This window comes from Schistocerca serialis, chromosome 11 (assembly GCF_023864345.2).
Source record: "Schistocerca serialis cubense isolate TAMUIC-IGC-003099 chromosome 11, iqSchSeri2.2, whole genome shotgun sequence".
Taxonomy (NCBI): Eukaryota; Metazoa; Arthropoda; class Insecta; order Orthoptera; family Acrididae; genus Schistocerca; species Schistocerca serialis.
Genome location: NC_064648.1, coordinates 52,297,711 through 52,314,117, shown reverse-complemented (window position 1 = coordinate 52,314,117; position 16,407 = coordinate 52,297,711). Strand labels below are relative to the sequence as shown.

The following is a 16,407-nucleotide window of genomic DNA, read 5'->3' as shown; positions in this document are numbered from 1 at the left end:
GCTTCCCATACAGTACAGTGAAGATTTAAAATTCCAAAAACTTTCAAACGCATTCCTTCAGTAACAACTATTTTACGTTATCTCGTTGTTGTACTAAAATAGCGATAAGGGTTTACCAAAGGGATAGAATATCCCATGGAATTTAATTTTCGCATTTTATCTTTCCCTTTCTACCTTACTGCTTGTCTCTCAGCCCACGGTATAGAGCTTCGTCTTGGTGGAAGTTCTTTGTTTTAGCCGGTGTCAGTGTGTAGTCAGCTGCAACCTCGTGACTTTGCGGACATTTGTGTGAGACATTCTCGTGGTAATTTATAAGCGTTTATAAACTGCAAACAAGATTGAGTGAAAAAATTGTTCCGGGAGTAAATTAACACGGTATTTCATGTCTATTACAATAACAGCTGAGTTGATGACGGTGTGTGAATGTCGTAATTTTTCAGGTTATGTTCATAACAGCCAAATACCTGATTTATTAGTGGTTGCTATTTTTGGCCTGTCCGGTAAAGTCGCTACGTGTATCTTCATAAAAGAAACGGTTGAGATTATGATGTGTTGTCAGGAGCAGTTTGCCTATGCAATGATTTCCGTCATGTATTTCGTGACTGACGGGAAAAGGCGGACAGTGAAGTTCAAACATTCGCTATGTTAGTGCGGTTATGTTGACTTAGTGTCATAATGTTCGTGATGATAATTTGCTGTGATCTGATGTAGACATAGAGCGGCGCCAGATTGTAGTGCTAACGTAAGCATTTTTTCAATTCATGGTTTGAGCAAGTTCACATGAAAGGAAATGCTGTAATTATGTTGAATTTTGTTAGTTTTCACTGTGCTTTGATTATTCGTGTCGTTATATTCGTGTAATCATGTGTAAATACCATTTTGTTGTAGTGTGTGGGTTTTAATGGACTACTGTGTAAGAATACTGTAATTTAGGAACTGGCGAAATACGAGGTACAAATTAACTGTAATTCGTCAAACATAAATCATTACATGTCATCAGAACTCAGTAGATCACTCATCATAGTTACAGTTAGTAGGAAGTAGTTTCAGTAAATCAGTTTCGTAAGAAAAAACTCACCAGTGTTTAATCTTGATGGTAATTAAAAATGAGAGCTTTCGCATTGCAGTGTGCAATCTACGTTACATGTTTATGGTTTTCTTTAATAGCAGGTTAAGATTCCAAAATGATGCTTATGGTAAATTGTGTATACAACGGTGAATGAATACAGATGGAGATAGTTTCAGTAATACCTATGTTAAATATGCATAGTCATTGATAAACAATCTGTATGTCCAGATTTTCATCATGTCCCTATTGGACTGAAAATAACACAATGAACAAAGTGTACAATGAAATATTTGCTGTTATCCAGTAATTTCTCTTCGATCTATGGACTGTTTTGATTGTTTGTAATACTGAAGTTAGTGTATGCACAAGAAAATACACATCTTCCAAAACTGCCACATAGGACAGTATCTACAAGCCAGTGTTACAAAGAACCAGTAGCAACTGTAAATACTCCATTTCCAGTGCATGTTATTTTGATTGTTCTCACTCTTCATGACATGAAAAATGTAAATGAGCTTATATCACTGAACACACTTTTCCTCGGCCACTTTGAATCTGTTTCCTGTGTAATCAGTCATCTACTGCGTGCAGTAGATGAGTGAAAATACTGCCTTTGAGCGATACCTCATGGTAACAATGGAAACAGAGTGCACCTATTCTTATCTGATTGCTTTTCTTTTTCAGACTGTAGAACTGAAGCCATGGACCAGTACCCAACTATGTGGATAAAAAAAGAGGAAACAGATGAAGTAAAAATTGAGTTACACTCCATGGTGAGTAGCTTACTCATATTTCTTAACTGTGTTTCATTAATTTATGTGTATAGTGTGTGAACACATAAAATTCATGTCATACTGCTGGAAACGAGTAATTGTGTTTACTAAACTGATGAACATTGTCTTAAATATGACACGTTGCACAGTTTGAAATAAGCCTTGTATTAAACCTCACATAGAACTGAGCAAGAGTTTCAATTTAATGTTCAGTAAACATGGAAAACCTTAATGCACAATCCAGTTACACTGATAAGGTGGTTGCCATAAAGTGGGTATATTCTGCTCTGATATGTCTTTTAAATGACAACCTTAATGTGCAGCTTAAGAATAACTAACTATAGTGAATGTTAAGTGCCATTACATTTATAGATGGTATGGCTGCAGTTAATGCATTATTACAGTGTATTGTGGTGTGGAATGAGAATTGTCATTTATTTATTGATGATGTAAAATACGTTAATTGTAAATAACTTTAAAGTCACATTCGCATGGTCACCAACCTGAGATGTACATTTTGTAGTACTATTAACATTAGGTGTTGATTTTGAATATGTGAACAAAGTGTAAGTAGAACTGTCAGCACTAAAGTTAAATTTCAGACAAATATCACCTGGAAGCATAAATTGGTACACAGCTGGTAGGTGCAGAATCAATTTGTATGTCGGCAGCAGTTTTGATGAAGCAGTGGGGTTACATATTAAATATTGATAGGTTTATTCATAATCACTTTCTGCGTTTGCTGAACATTGTTACACACATTGTTTGTGAAACTGGCAGATTGTTAGTTAATGCTGTCAATAATCTTACATATACATGTCACTTAGAATCTGATGTAGTGCAACTGTTTGTAAGGTATTTGGCTATCAGCAGGCAAACAAATTCACTTGGTCCCATTAATATTTTTATTCTGCCAACCAGAACTGAGGGTCCTGAGACAATCACACAAACTACTTTTCAACTATCTGTGCTGAACAAGTCTGTTTAAACATCCATCTTGGGTGCAACTGCAGAAGTACTGTGATAGCATTAATGCATTTGCATTTGAATATATGTGAGTGTTTTATTATAGTTTGTACAAACTATGTGCGGCAATTCATTTGATGAGAAGTATCAGTACAGTAGACCTAAACCATCACCGTGAGGAAATGATAAGAAATTAAATATACTAAATTTTATTAAATACAGTAAAAGATTGGTTAGACCCAACATAGTTCAGGCTTTGGCTTTTACCCCTGGCATAATGATTGTTTGACATATAGAATGATATGTATGCACAACACACAGCATGTGAATGAAAAGCAATTTGAAGAATCATTCACCTTGGACCTGAACCACAGAACTATTCAAATGCTAGAAGGTTAAAATGGGGTGCTTAGCCCCCCTTGAAATATTGGTTGTGGTGACTGACCCATAGTGCAGCTCAAGGCCTAGCCTAGGTTGAAAGGTGGCAATGTGGGTGTGAGCTGACAAAGCCTAGAAATGTGAAAGCCAAATAAAGGATGTAGCAAATTGACCAGTAGCACAGCCTGTCTACTAAAAAATCCAAATGGTGCCTAGATTGTAACTTTTACCCACAATAAGTCTTCTCTTACAATGTGTGCTGAGTTAGTTGATGCACTGAACTTCCTTATGACCTTAAGAGATGCATGTAGATGTTATATCAATTGAGACACCTTTGCCAAATTAATTAAAACTTAATTTTTGATTGGTGTATAGTTTGGGCATGACATGCTGGGAAGTAAAGGCTCAAAATTATTCGATAATTATTGAAGCATTTCAATTTAAACAAACTTTGACAACATTTTACACCTTTATTCTTAATGTTTATATATTTATTTCAAACAGTCACCCTGGCACTGAACACCTTTCTCCCAATGAGACACCAGGTTGTTGGTGTCATTACTGTAGAATGTTTGATTTTGTTGATAGCTCCACAGCCTCACCTCTGCTCACACCAATACATCACTATTATCCTGGAAGGTGTTCTTTAGGCTTTGGAAACAGTTGAAAATTCATTGAATCAAGCCAGGACACTATTGCGGAGGATCAATAATATTGAATCAAAGGTGTCAGACTGTTGCAGGTTGTGTATGGTCTGGCGTTGTCATGTTGAAGGAAAGGGTGCCCCGTGTGTGTGTGTGTGTGTGTGTGTGTGTGTGTGTGTGTGTGTGTGTGTGTGTGTGTGTGTGTGTGTGTGTGAACTATTTGAATTAGTGCTGTTTGAGGATTTTTTCACATGTCAACATGGTTAAATAACACACCCATCTTACACACTGTAATTCAAAGCTTTTCAGCTGGAGGGTTCTGCATATTTTCAGAAAAGTGGAAACATCAACAGAGTAATATGCGTGACAAGTAATACTTTAACTGATATAAAGAACAGAATAAAAAATTTGGAGGCATTATTTTCTGATAGACCCTTGTAATAAATTGATGCATTTGACAATTGCCTCGAATGTTGCAGAAAGGTTCCATTGTTATTGCCTAGCCTCCATTTGGAAGTCATAATACTACATCCATATACACATCAGCCAAAACATTATGACTGTGGATTTGCTATCAATATAAACTCATCCAGGCAATAGCACCTAACCTTGTCTTCTAGTCACACGCATGGTGCATGGAGTATCAATGAGCATGCTGACCAGATGTAAAATAGGGACTGCACACAATCTATCTTAGTCTGACCGAGAGCAGATTTTGATGGCTGGAAGGCTTGGCAGGAGCATTTGGGAAGCTGAACAGCTTGTTGGGTGTTTGAGGAGTGTTGTGGCAGTTGTCTTCAACACAGGGTGAAACAAAGGTTAAACCATGTCCAGGCATTAGGGGGTTGGGCAAGCACCTGTCAGGACAGATGGTAGACATCATAGGTTGGGCAGACTGTTAAAACAAGGCAGGCAGCAAACTATGGTGTAACTAACATCAGACTTTATTGCTGGGCAAAGTAAAAGTGTGTCTGAATGCACAATGCTCAAAACACAATGATGAGTCTGGTTAGCTGATGACCCACGAATGTGCCAGTGTTAATGCCATGACATCAACAACTTCAACTGAAATAGACATGTAAAGATTGGTGCTGGATTTGGCACAATGGCAGACCACTGCATGGTCCTGCCTTTGGGAGGGTACATTTCCATCACCCACAAAGGGAACAGTTCCTTTACTCCTGTACTGGCAGGACCTCCATTATACTCTGGGAAAAGACCATGTGGGCACCCATTGGTTCACTGGAGCTCGTGCAAGGCACTATGTTAGAAAAGGAGTATTGTAAACTGGTTGCAAACCACATCCACCTCTTACGTCATCGTTTTGATCTTCAGTCCTGAGACTGGTTTAAGGGGAGCCGGAGATGCCTATGCTGCCCATGTTAAAATCACTAAGTTTGAGGAACATTTATGAATAAACTACCAAATAGAAAAATTTGAATTTTTTTACATATAGAGTGGTTTAGTATTGCAGTTATGACAGAGGGAATTTGGAGTACATTTTCTGGTTTCCTTCCAATTATTTTTTTATTAATGATGCAAATTTTTTTACAAATAATTGCTTTATAATTAAACTGACATGAAACTACTGAACATATTGCCAAATGGCTGTGTTACAATGTTTGACCACTAGGAGTGCTGTATAAAAATTTAATCTCTCTAGCTTCAGTGGATTTTGAGAAAATGTTCCCTATATTCGAAAAATTCTAATTTATAGGAAATGGCTATCAAAGTTTCTCAATACATTCCTGCACTATAGGATGGATTAACAGGGTCTTCTTCTTCATCCTCCAAAAGCTTCCTCTTCCGTCTTCTTTTCTGGCCTGTTGTTCCATCATACATCATATGCCTTTCTCTTCTTTCTGTTCCTCTTATCCTTTCTCTGTCAATATTTCTTGGTGCTCGCACAGTGTTCACCCCAGCTGTAAATACTAATGCCTTCAGAACTTCACACTGTTCCCTTGGTTGTAGGTTGCTATTGCATCATAAATGCCAAAGTGCAGTGTTTTTATGCTTACAAAGACCCTTTTATGAATCACTTTCCAAATCAAATTGTTTACGCTCTCATTAGGATTCTGCTTCTTTCCGTGTAAACATTTGTGTAACAATTCTGGCTGTGCTAAGTCATGAAAAATTGGTTTTATTGCATTTATCACAGCTGCTGGCAAACCATGTTTGTAATCATAGTCCTTTTTTGCATTATATTTACACCAGGAATCTTTTGGGCACAGGCTGTGTTGAGGGTATTCATTGGAAGAGGCAGTATGAAGGAACAATGCCCACACTGCTTTTTGCATGTCACTAACATTACTAGCATTTTGCATTGTAGCATACCCATAGTATCTCTGTAGACGTTCAATCACCTCATCAGTAAGCCTGCCTCTCCCTCCTATTGTCTTTCCAGCACTGAGCTTACTTGAACCCAAAGTTTGTTTGAGCCTTCAAAGCCGTGCACACATACGCTTTTGCACATGCCCAATGCATTCCAACTTTTCAACTACAAATTCATTTCCATATGGTTTCAGTTCCTCTATAGTCTTGAAACCTTTGGAGTCACCATCCCCAAGGTAGTATTTGTACCTAACGTTGTATCTGGGAACTGAACGTTCAAAAATTTGTTTCACTCCATCCACTTCCATTGCTAGACTTGATCCACTATAATTTGCCTCACAGGTTCCACTGTGCTCTCCTTTGATTTTATTTTTGCACCTACAATGTTTTGATAATATTGCAACATCTATCACTTTGCACTATCACCACATACAGCAGTTACAACCCCATTCAGGGATTTATGACCCCTCTTTTGCCAGGAACCATCTAATGCCACTACCAAATCTGTAGAACCACTGTTAATTTCTACACATTTCTCCACTGCTTCCTTCATGGTTTTCAAAGCCAGGTCTTCAACAGAGGATCCTACCAGTTCACAGTAGTATCCAAATTTGCTTGGAGGTGATGGCAAGTTCATAATACCAGAAAAGTTTACCAGCAGCAGCCGACCATTTTCCAATGGATCGAAGACCATACACAAGTCGAACATTCACATCAAACACTCTAGATGGTCCATTTTTACCAAAGAGACTGGCATGTGAATTGTAGAAAGTCACTTGATACTTGCAACATGCACAGATTATCTTCATCTCACAAGCTAAACCAAACTGCTTTGTTATCTCTAGTCCCACTCCCACACTTGAACACATTTTGCACAGAACACTTTCTTTCAGCACAGAAGATAATAATCCAATATTCAGTACTTCGTTAATATCATCACTGTCACTAACATATTCACGAAATCTGTCACTTCCACCAGTCAGCTTCTTGCTAGAAGATGTCACATGGCTATGGCCGGCCATGTGTTGCTTAGCAGAAGAACGCACGGTTTCAGCAATTGTAGTATCGCAACTTGGTATTAGTGTTAATTTTCTTTTCCCTACATTCTTCCTCTTATATACACGGTTATTAAAACGTGGCATTGTAACCGGAACAATGCTTTACACAAGAAGTATAATACTACCAACAACAGGCGCAACACTGAACTAATTCGAAATGGTAAACAGCAAAGAGATGATGTTCCACGCTCTTAGTGCTTCACTTGTAACAAAACAATGTAGCCAACCCTTGCACACTCGCTGTATGCATAACATAAGGCGCTGTATGCGTAACAGGCCGAGAAAATCCCAAGCAGTTCGCCAGGAAGTCAAGAGAGGGTGTTAGATGCATTCAGCAGCCGCCAATTTCCTCTGCAGGCGTGGGGGAAAATGGTAATAACTCCACTTCTAGGGCGAGTAGAACAATAATTCAAAGTTTACGTTAAAGAGGAATGTTCCAATTAATTTTCGGTAGCAAAAAAAATCGTAATTTTTTTGGATTTGACCACCTCCGGCTCCCCTTAATGCAGCTCTCCATGCTACTCTATCATGTGCAAGCTTCTTCATCTCCGAGTAACTAATGCAACCCACATCCTCCTGAATCTGTTTAATGTATTGATGCCTTGGTCTCCCACTATGATTTTTACCCTCCGAACTTACCTTCAATTCTAAATTGGTGATCCCTTGACACTTCAGAACATTCCCTCGCAACTGATCCCTTCTTCTAGTCAAATTGTGCCACAAATTGCTCTCCTCCCCAATTCTATTCGGTACCTCCTCATTAATTACATGATCTACCCATCTGATCTTCAGCATTCTTCTATAGCACCATGTTTCGAAAACTTCTCGTCTAAACACTTTATTATCCATGTTTCAATTCCATACATGGATACACTCCATACAAATACTTTCGGAAAATACTTCCTGACACATACATTTAAACTCGACGTTAATAAATATCTTTCAGACAGAAAGGCTTTACTTGGCATTGCTAATCTACATTTTATATCCTCTCTACTATGACCATCATCAGTTATTTTGCCCCCCAGATAGTAAAACTCCTTTACTACTTTAAGTGTCTCATTTCCTAATCTAATTCCGTAAGCATCATCTAATTTAATTAGACTACCTTCCATCATCCTCACTTTGCTTTAGTTGATGTTCATCTTATATCCTCCTTCCAAGACACTGTCCATTACGTTAAAGTGCTCTTGCAGGTCCTTTGCTGTCTCTGACAGAATTACGTCCTCTGCAAACCTCAGTTTTTATTTCTTCTCCTTGGATTGTTCCTACTCCAAATTTTTCTTTTGTTTCCTTTACTGCTTGCTCAATATACAGATTAAACATCATCAGGGTAGGCTACAACCTTGTCTGTCCTTTCCCAACCACTGCTACCCTTACATGCCCCTCGACTCTGCCATCTGGTTTCTGTACAAATTATAAATAGCCTTCCGCTCCCTGTATTTTACCCCTGCCACCTTTGGAATTTGGAAGACAGTATTCCATTCAATATTGTCAAAAGCATTTTTCTAAGTCTACAAATGCTAGAAATGTAGGTCAATATTGCCTCATGTTTTCCTAAATTTCTATGGAATCCAAACTTATCTTCCCCGAGGTCTGCATCTACTGGTTTTTTCATTTGTCTGCAAAGAATTTGTGTTAGTATTTTGCACCTGGGACTTATTAAACTGATAGTTCGGTAATTTTCGGACTTGTCAACACCTGTGTTTTTTGGGATTGGAATTATATTCTGCTTGAAGTCTGATAGTATTTTGCTTGTCTCGTACATCTTGCTCACCAGATGGTAGAGTTTTGTCAAGGCTGGCTCTCCCTAGGCTGTCAGTAGTTCTAATGGATGCCGTCTACTCCCAGGGCCTTCTTTCAACTAAGGTTTTTGAGTGCTTTGTCAAACTCATCATGTAGTATCATATTTCCTATTTCATCCTCATCTGCGTCCTCTTCCATTTCCATAATATTGCCTGCAAGTACATTGCCCTTGTAGAGACCTTCTATATATTCCTTTCACCTTTTTGCCTTCCCTTCTTTGGTTGGAACTGGTTTTCCACCTGAGCTCTTGATACTCTTATGTGGTTCTCTTTTCTCCAAAGGTCTCTTCAATTTTCCTGTAGGCAGTATCTATTTTGCCCCTAGTCGTATATGCCTCTACATCCTTTAATTTGCTCTGTACCCATACCTGTTTTGCTATTTTGCATTTCCTGTCGATATCATTTTTGAGATGTTCGTATTCCTTTTTGGCTGCTTCATTTACTGCATTTTTATATTTTCTCCTTCCATCAATTAAATTCAATCTCTCTTCTGTTACCCAAGGATTTCTACTAGCCCTTGTCTTTTAACCTACTTGACCCTCTGCTGCCTTCACTATTCTCTCAAAGCTACCCTTTCTTCTTCTACTGTGTCTCTTTCCCATATTCTTGTCAGTGGTGTCCCAATGCTCTCTGAAACACTGCACAGCCTCTGATTCTTTTAGTTTATCCAGATCCCATCTCCTAAAATTCCTACCATTTTGCAGTTCCTTCAGTTTCAATACACAGTTCACAACCAATGAATTGCGGTCAGAGTCCACATCTGCCCCTGGAAATGTCTTACAGTTTAAAACCTGATTCCTAAATCTCTGTCTTACCATTGCATAATCTATCTAAAACCTTCCAGTGTCTCAAGACCTCTTCCATGTGTACAATCTTCTGCCATAATTCTTTAACGAAGTGTTAGCTACACTATGTGATCAAAAGTATCTGGACCCCAGGCTGAAAATGACTTTAAATTTCGTGGTGCCCTCCATCAGTAATGCTGGAATTCAATATGATGTTCGTCCACCCTTCGCGTTGATGACAGCTTCTACTTTTGTGGGCATACGTTCAATCAGGTGCTGGAATGTTACTTGGGTAACGGCAGCCCATTTTTCACAGAGTGCTGCACTGAGAAGAGGTATCAATGTCGGTCAGTGAGGCCTGGCATTCCAAAACTTTCCAAGGATGTTGTATAGGATTCAGGTCAGGACTCCATGAAGGCCACTTCATTACAGGAATGTTATTGTCATGTAACGACTCCACAACAGGCCATGCATCGTGAATAAGTGATCGATTGTGTTGAAAGGAGCAATTGCCGTCCCGAAATTGCTCTTCAACAGTGGGGAGCAAGAAGGTGCTTACAACATCAATGTAGGCCTGTGCTGTGATAGTGCCACACAAAACAATAAGCGGTGCAAGCCCCTCCATGAAAAACACGACACAAAGTTAGGCTAAGTTTCCTTTATGTCTATGGTCACAAACTTTTGACCATCAGATCTGCAGCAAAAAATGGGAAAAACATAAATACTCGCAGATTGTCTACAGCTTAAAAAAAAAAAACAATAAAAAGACCATAATGAAAAGTACTACTGACATATTTCTGCACTTTAAATATGAAGAAGCATACCTGTTTCATAAAAACAAAGTCCTAATGTACTGCAGCCATAGTAGCATCGTTAAATGTTAAATCAGCACCAGCATCGTCAAATACATTATCAATATACCGTAACATATAAATTACATCACATGCATGAGTCATGTTGTCAGTAGTGCTACTGTTGAAAACAAGCTGCTGTACAGTAGCCACAAGATGTTTGTGTTGTAAGGTCACCAGATGTCGCTAATGTTGGCATACACTAGTTTTCAATAATTAATTGAAACAGCAGAAATAAACGGGATACAATAGTTGAAGTCGGTAATAAGCTTATAATTTATAAAAGGCATTACAGTAATAAAAAGCAGTAAAAAAAGACATAAGTAATATTGTTATAAAGAGCAAGAGTTAAGAAACAGTGGTTGACATGTGCTCAAGTGCCAATATTCTAGATAATGACGTTAATATTGAACACCAGTGACAGTGCACCTGGTAATATTAAACAACCATAAAACAAATTGCTAAAGGAGCCACAAATGAAAGAAAACATAGTGCTGCACATAATCAGTGCCCTCTGTTAGCACTAATGCCAGTATTCCACACAGGCGGGAAGTGGTTGGAGGAACGTGACCGGCAGAGGGCCCTTCGTACCATGCGGCACTCCATTGCAAGAAAATAATGATAAAATTCTGTAACAATGGGTGATCCACATTATCTGATAAATGCAGTCTATGAAATGAATAGGGAAGGAACAAGAAGATACTAGTCATGCGTAAAACATACGAAAACTAAGTAAATATGTGATGCACTCAGTACTAGGTGAACTTACCAACACACCATATATAACAGTGGCGTGCAGTGGTTAGAGTAAAACATTGTCAAATAAAGCAAAGTAGGCTTTGGGCACAGTCATTTTGCTAGTTAAGCAGTTTAGTTGGTTCTCTGATTTTTGCTTCATAAATTTCAAGCTCCTCTAAAAAATTGATTAGCTGCTCGACCATGAAATTAGTTTCCTCACCACTTGCCTAACTGTCATAGTACTTGCAGTTGATCCTGATGCAGTGTGCAATTCCTGTCTGTTGGTCTGGATAGATGTCTGCCTATTACACATTACGACCCTCTTTAAGTGTTGGCAGTATCTCAGTCGACAGACAAGATCGGTCTATCCGCTTTTGTGCTGTAAGTGTCCCTCCATGTTTCAGTGTCACTATCACATTGGAAACAGTGGACCAACGGATGTTTCGGAGTGTGGAAATCTCTCACACAGATGTATTACACAAGTGACACCCTATCACATGACCACATTCGAAGTCCATGAGTTACGCAGAGCACCCGATTCTGCTCTTTCATGACTACATAGGTCCCTGATGTGGAGTACCTTGCAGTAGGTGGCAGCACAATGCATCTATATGAGAAACTAATGTTTTTGGGGTGTGTGGATACTTTTGAGCACAATGTATGATGAAGTTATGCTCTGTGCAAAATTCTATCAGATGGCTTCCTCTTTAATTCCTTACTCACATTCCATATTCACCTACTACGTTTCCTTCTCTTTTCCAACTATCGAATTCCATTCCCCCATGACTATTAAATTTTTGTCTCCCTTCACTGTCTAAATAATTTTATCTCATCATACATTCCTTCAATTGTTTAATTATCCATGGAGCTAGTTGGCATATAAATTTGTACTACTGTGGTAGGCATGGGCTTCATGTTCATCTTGACTATAATAATGCATTCACTATGCTGTTTGTAGTAACTTACCCACACTCCTTTTCTTTTATCCATTATTAAACCCACACCTCCATCACCCCTATTTCATTTTTATTTATAATTCTGTATTCATTTGACGAGAAGTCTTGTTCCTCATGCCATAGAACTTCACTAATTCCCACTATATCTAGCTTCAACCTATCCATTTCCCTTTTTAAATTTTCTAACCTACCTGCTGAATTAAGAGATCTGACATTCCATGCACCAATCTGTAGAACGCCAGTTTTCTTTCTCCTGATAACAACTTGGTCCCGAGTTATCACCACTTGGAGATTTGAATGGGGTGCTATTTTACCTTCGGAATATTTTACCCATGAGGATGCTTTCATCATTTAATCACAAAGTAAAGCTGCATCCCCTCTGGAAAATTTATAGCTGTAGTTTCCCCTTGCTTTCACCTGTTGGCACTATCAGCACTGCAAAACCATTCTGGTTAATGTTAAAAGGCCAAATTAATCAGTCATCCTGAAAGTTGCCCCTGCAACTACTGTATAGGCTGCTGCCCCTCCTTCAGCAACCACATGTTTGTCTGGCCTCTCAGCAGATACCCCTCCATTGCAGTTTCACCTTTGGTATGGCTGTCTGCATTGCTGAGCCACACAAGCCTCCAAACCAGTGACAAGATCCATGGTTCATGTTAGGTCCACCCCTTCATGATGATCATATTTCGCAATGGCAGTGGCATTTTTCATCAAAACTATGCACCATTTCACAAGGCCATGAGTGGTGGAATGGTTTGAGGAATACAGTGGTGAGTTCCAATTGATATGATGGCCACCAAATATGCCAGCTCTGACCCTGATCGAACACATCTGGGATGTGATTTAACATAACATGTGCCAACTACCTCAAATGATCTATCAAGTCCTAGTTGCTTCCATGCCACAATGTCTCCCTGCTGTTATCTGTGCCAAAGGTGGACATACCAGCTTTTAGAGTGGTGATCATAACGTTGGGGCTGATCAGACTATGGCACTTACCACAATTGAAAGAAGATTGTTTTATTGTAGTGATGGTGATAATGATAGTGGCACAAAGTTGGGCCAAGCAGCACATGCTGCCCATGAGCCCTGCATGGATCGCCCTCCAGTCCAGCTTCAAGACACCGACTGCCTGTGAAATGCACTGCTTTTCCTCGCCACCCAGTGTGGCTCCACAACACCACTGGTTCCATGAGCTCCAAGCTGCGAGAAGTGACATCTGCCAGGCACATGAGGCTGGAATTAAGAGACGAACCCCACCATATCTTAACATCCCCCACCAAACCAAATTCCCCCTGCCTTGCCATTAAAGAGCCCTTCACATCTGACTCTCCTTCACCTGGGTAATAAGCACTTGTGAGTCTTTACTTGTGCAGAAATTCAGAACCAGGTGGTTTGCCAGGCTCACAACCCTGGCAATCTCATAGGGTACAGAGAACTGAAGAGCCAGCTTGCTAGCAAACCTTAACTCCCCTTTTTGAGCAATATTAGGATTTTGGACTAACACTGTCCCCAACCTTTGGACTGAACCACGTAGTCCATGATTGTTGCAGATGGCTAGCCTGTGATGTGAAATTTTGGTATTATGCCTAGCCTGGCTCCAGTTGTGCTGTGTTAATGCTAGGGTGACTTGTTCTGGAAGCAAATCATTGATTGACCACAGATTGACGAGAGGAGAATTGACTGGATGTGCTAGCATAAGGAATACTGGAGGAGCCTCCAGGGACTTGGGTTGTGCAGTGTTAGACAAAATTGACCCATGGTACTGACATGTCCCACTTCATCTGAGCCTTGTTGCGAAAGATAAGCACAGCCTTCAACTTTCAGTTCACCTGGTCAGCAAAGTGTGCAGGTAATAAGGATTTGTGATCACATCCTTAATTCCATTGACAAAGGAGAACCTCATGAATAGCTGGGAAGCAAAAGCAGCAGCATTATTGCTAACAAGCACCCTGGGTGGCCCATAAAGAGAAAAAATTCATAACAAATGCTGGATAATTACCAGAATAGTCACTCATTCTGCTTGGAATGAGAGAGAAAAAAGAGAAATTGTTCATAATAACTTTCCAAGGATGTTGTATAGGATTCAGGTCAGGACTCCATGAAGGCCACTTCATTACAGGAATGTTATTGTCATGTAACGACTCCACAACAGGCCATGCATCGTGAATAAGTGATCGATTGTGTTGAAAGGAGCAATTGCCGTCCCGAAATTGCTCTTCAACAGTGGGGAGCAAGAAGGTGCTTACAACATCAATGTAGGCCTGTGCTGTGATAGTGCCACACAAAACAATAAGCGGTGCAAGCCCCTCCATGAAAAACACGACACAAAGTTAGGCTAAGTTTCCTTTATGTCTATGGTCACAAACTTTTGACCATCAGATCTGCAGCAAAAAATGGGAAAAACATAAATACTCGCAGATTGTCTACAGCTTAAAAAAAAAAACAATAAAAAGACCATAATGAAAAGTACTACTGACATATTTCTGCACTTTAAATATGAAGAAGCATACCTGTTTCATAAAAACAAAGTCCTAATGTACTGCAGCCATAGTAGCATCGTTAAATGTTAAATCAGCACCAGCATCGTCAAATACATTATCAATATACCGTAACATATAAATTACATCACATGCATGAGTCATGTTGTCAGTAGTGCTACTGTTGAAAACAAGCTGCTGTACAGTAGCCACAAGATGTTTGTGTTGTAAGGTCACCAGATGTCGCTAATGTTGGCATACACTAGTTTTCAATAATTAATTGAAACAGCAGAAATAAACGGGATACAATAGTTGAAGTCTGTAATAAGCTTATAATTTATAAAAGGCATTACAGTAATAAAAAGCAGTAAAAAAAGACATAAGTAATATTGTTATAAAGAGCAAGAGTTAAGAAACAGTGGTTGACATGTGCTCAAGTGCCAATATTCTAGATAATGACGTTAATATTGAACACCAGTGACAGTGCACCTGGTAATATTAAACAACCATAAAACAAATTGCTAAAGGAGCCACAAATGAAAGAAAACATAGTGCTGCACATAATCAGTGCCCTCTGTTAGCACTAATGCCAGTATTCCACACAGGCGGGAAGTGGTTGGAGGAACGTGACCGGCAGAGGGCCCTTCGTACCATGCGGCACTCCATTGCAAGAAAATAATGATAAAATTCTGTAACAATGGGTGATCCACATTATCTGATAAATGCAGTCTATGAAATGAATAGGGAAGGAACAAGAAGATACTAGTCATGCGTAAAACATACGAAAACTAAGTAAATATGTGATGCACTCAGTACTAGGTGAACTTACCAACACACCATATATAACAGTGGCGTGCAGTGGTTAGAGTAAAACATTGTCAAATAAAGCAAAGTAGGCTTTGGGCACAGTCATTTTGCTAGTTAAGCAGTTTAGTTGGTTCTCTGATTTTTGCTTCATAAATTTCAAGCTCCTCTAAAAAATTGATTAGCTGCTCGACCATGAAATTAGTTTCCTCACCACTTGCCTAACTGTCATAGTACTTGCAGTTGATCCTGATGCAGTGTGCAATTCCTGTCTGTTGGTCTGGATAGATGTCTGCCTATTACACATTACGACCCTCTTTAAGTGTTGGCAGTATCTCAGTCGACAGACAAGATCGGTCTATCCGCTTTTGTGCTGTAAGTGTCCCTCCATGTTTCAGTGTCACTATCACATTGGAAACAGTGGACCAACGGATGTTTCGGAGTGTGGAAATCTCACACACAGATGTATTACACAAGTGACACCCTATCACATGACCACATTCGAAGTCCATGAGTTACGCAGAGCACCCGATTCTGCTCTTTCATGACTACATAGGTCCCTGATGTGGAGTACCTTGCAGTAGGTGGCAGCACAATGCATCTATATGAGAAACTAATGTTTTTGGGGTGTGTGGATACTTTTGAGCACAATGTATGATGAAGTTATGCTCTGTGCAAAATTCTATCAGATGGCTTCCTCTTTAATTCCTTACTCACATTCCATATTCACCTACTACGTTTCCTTCTCTTTTCCAACTATCGAATTCCA

General features: G+C 39.4%; 1 protein-coding gene across 1 annotated transcript in view; it reads left to right on the top strand.

Annotated features, from left to right (window-relative positions):
• Positions 1–251: 251 nt before the first annotated feature.
• The window catches only part of LOC126426724 (uncharacterized), a 92,174-nt gene continuing 76,018 nt past the window's right edge, over positions 252–16,407 (top strand). Inside the window, exons 1-2 of the mRNA XM_050088646.1 lie at positions 252–304; positions 1,754–1,842. Coding sequence (XP_049944603.1) covers positions 1,771–1,842 — 72 coding nt within the window. The 5' untranslated portion in view covers positions 252–304; positions 1,754–1,770. The remainder of the gene's footprint in view (positions 305–1,753; positions 1,843–16,407) is intronic.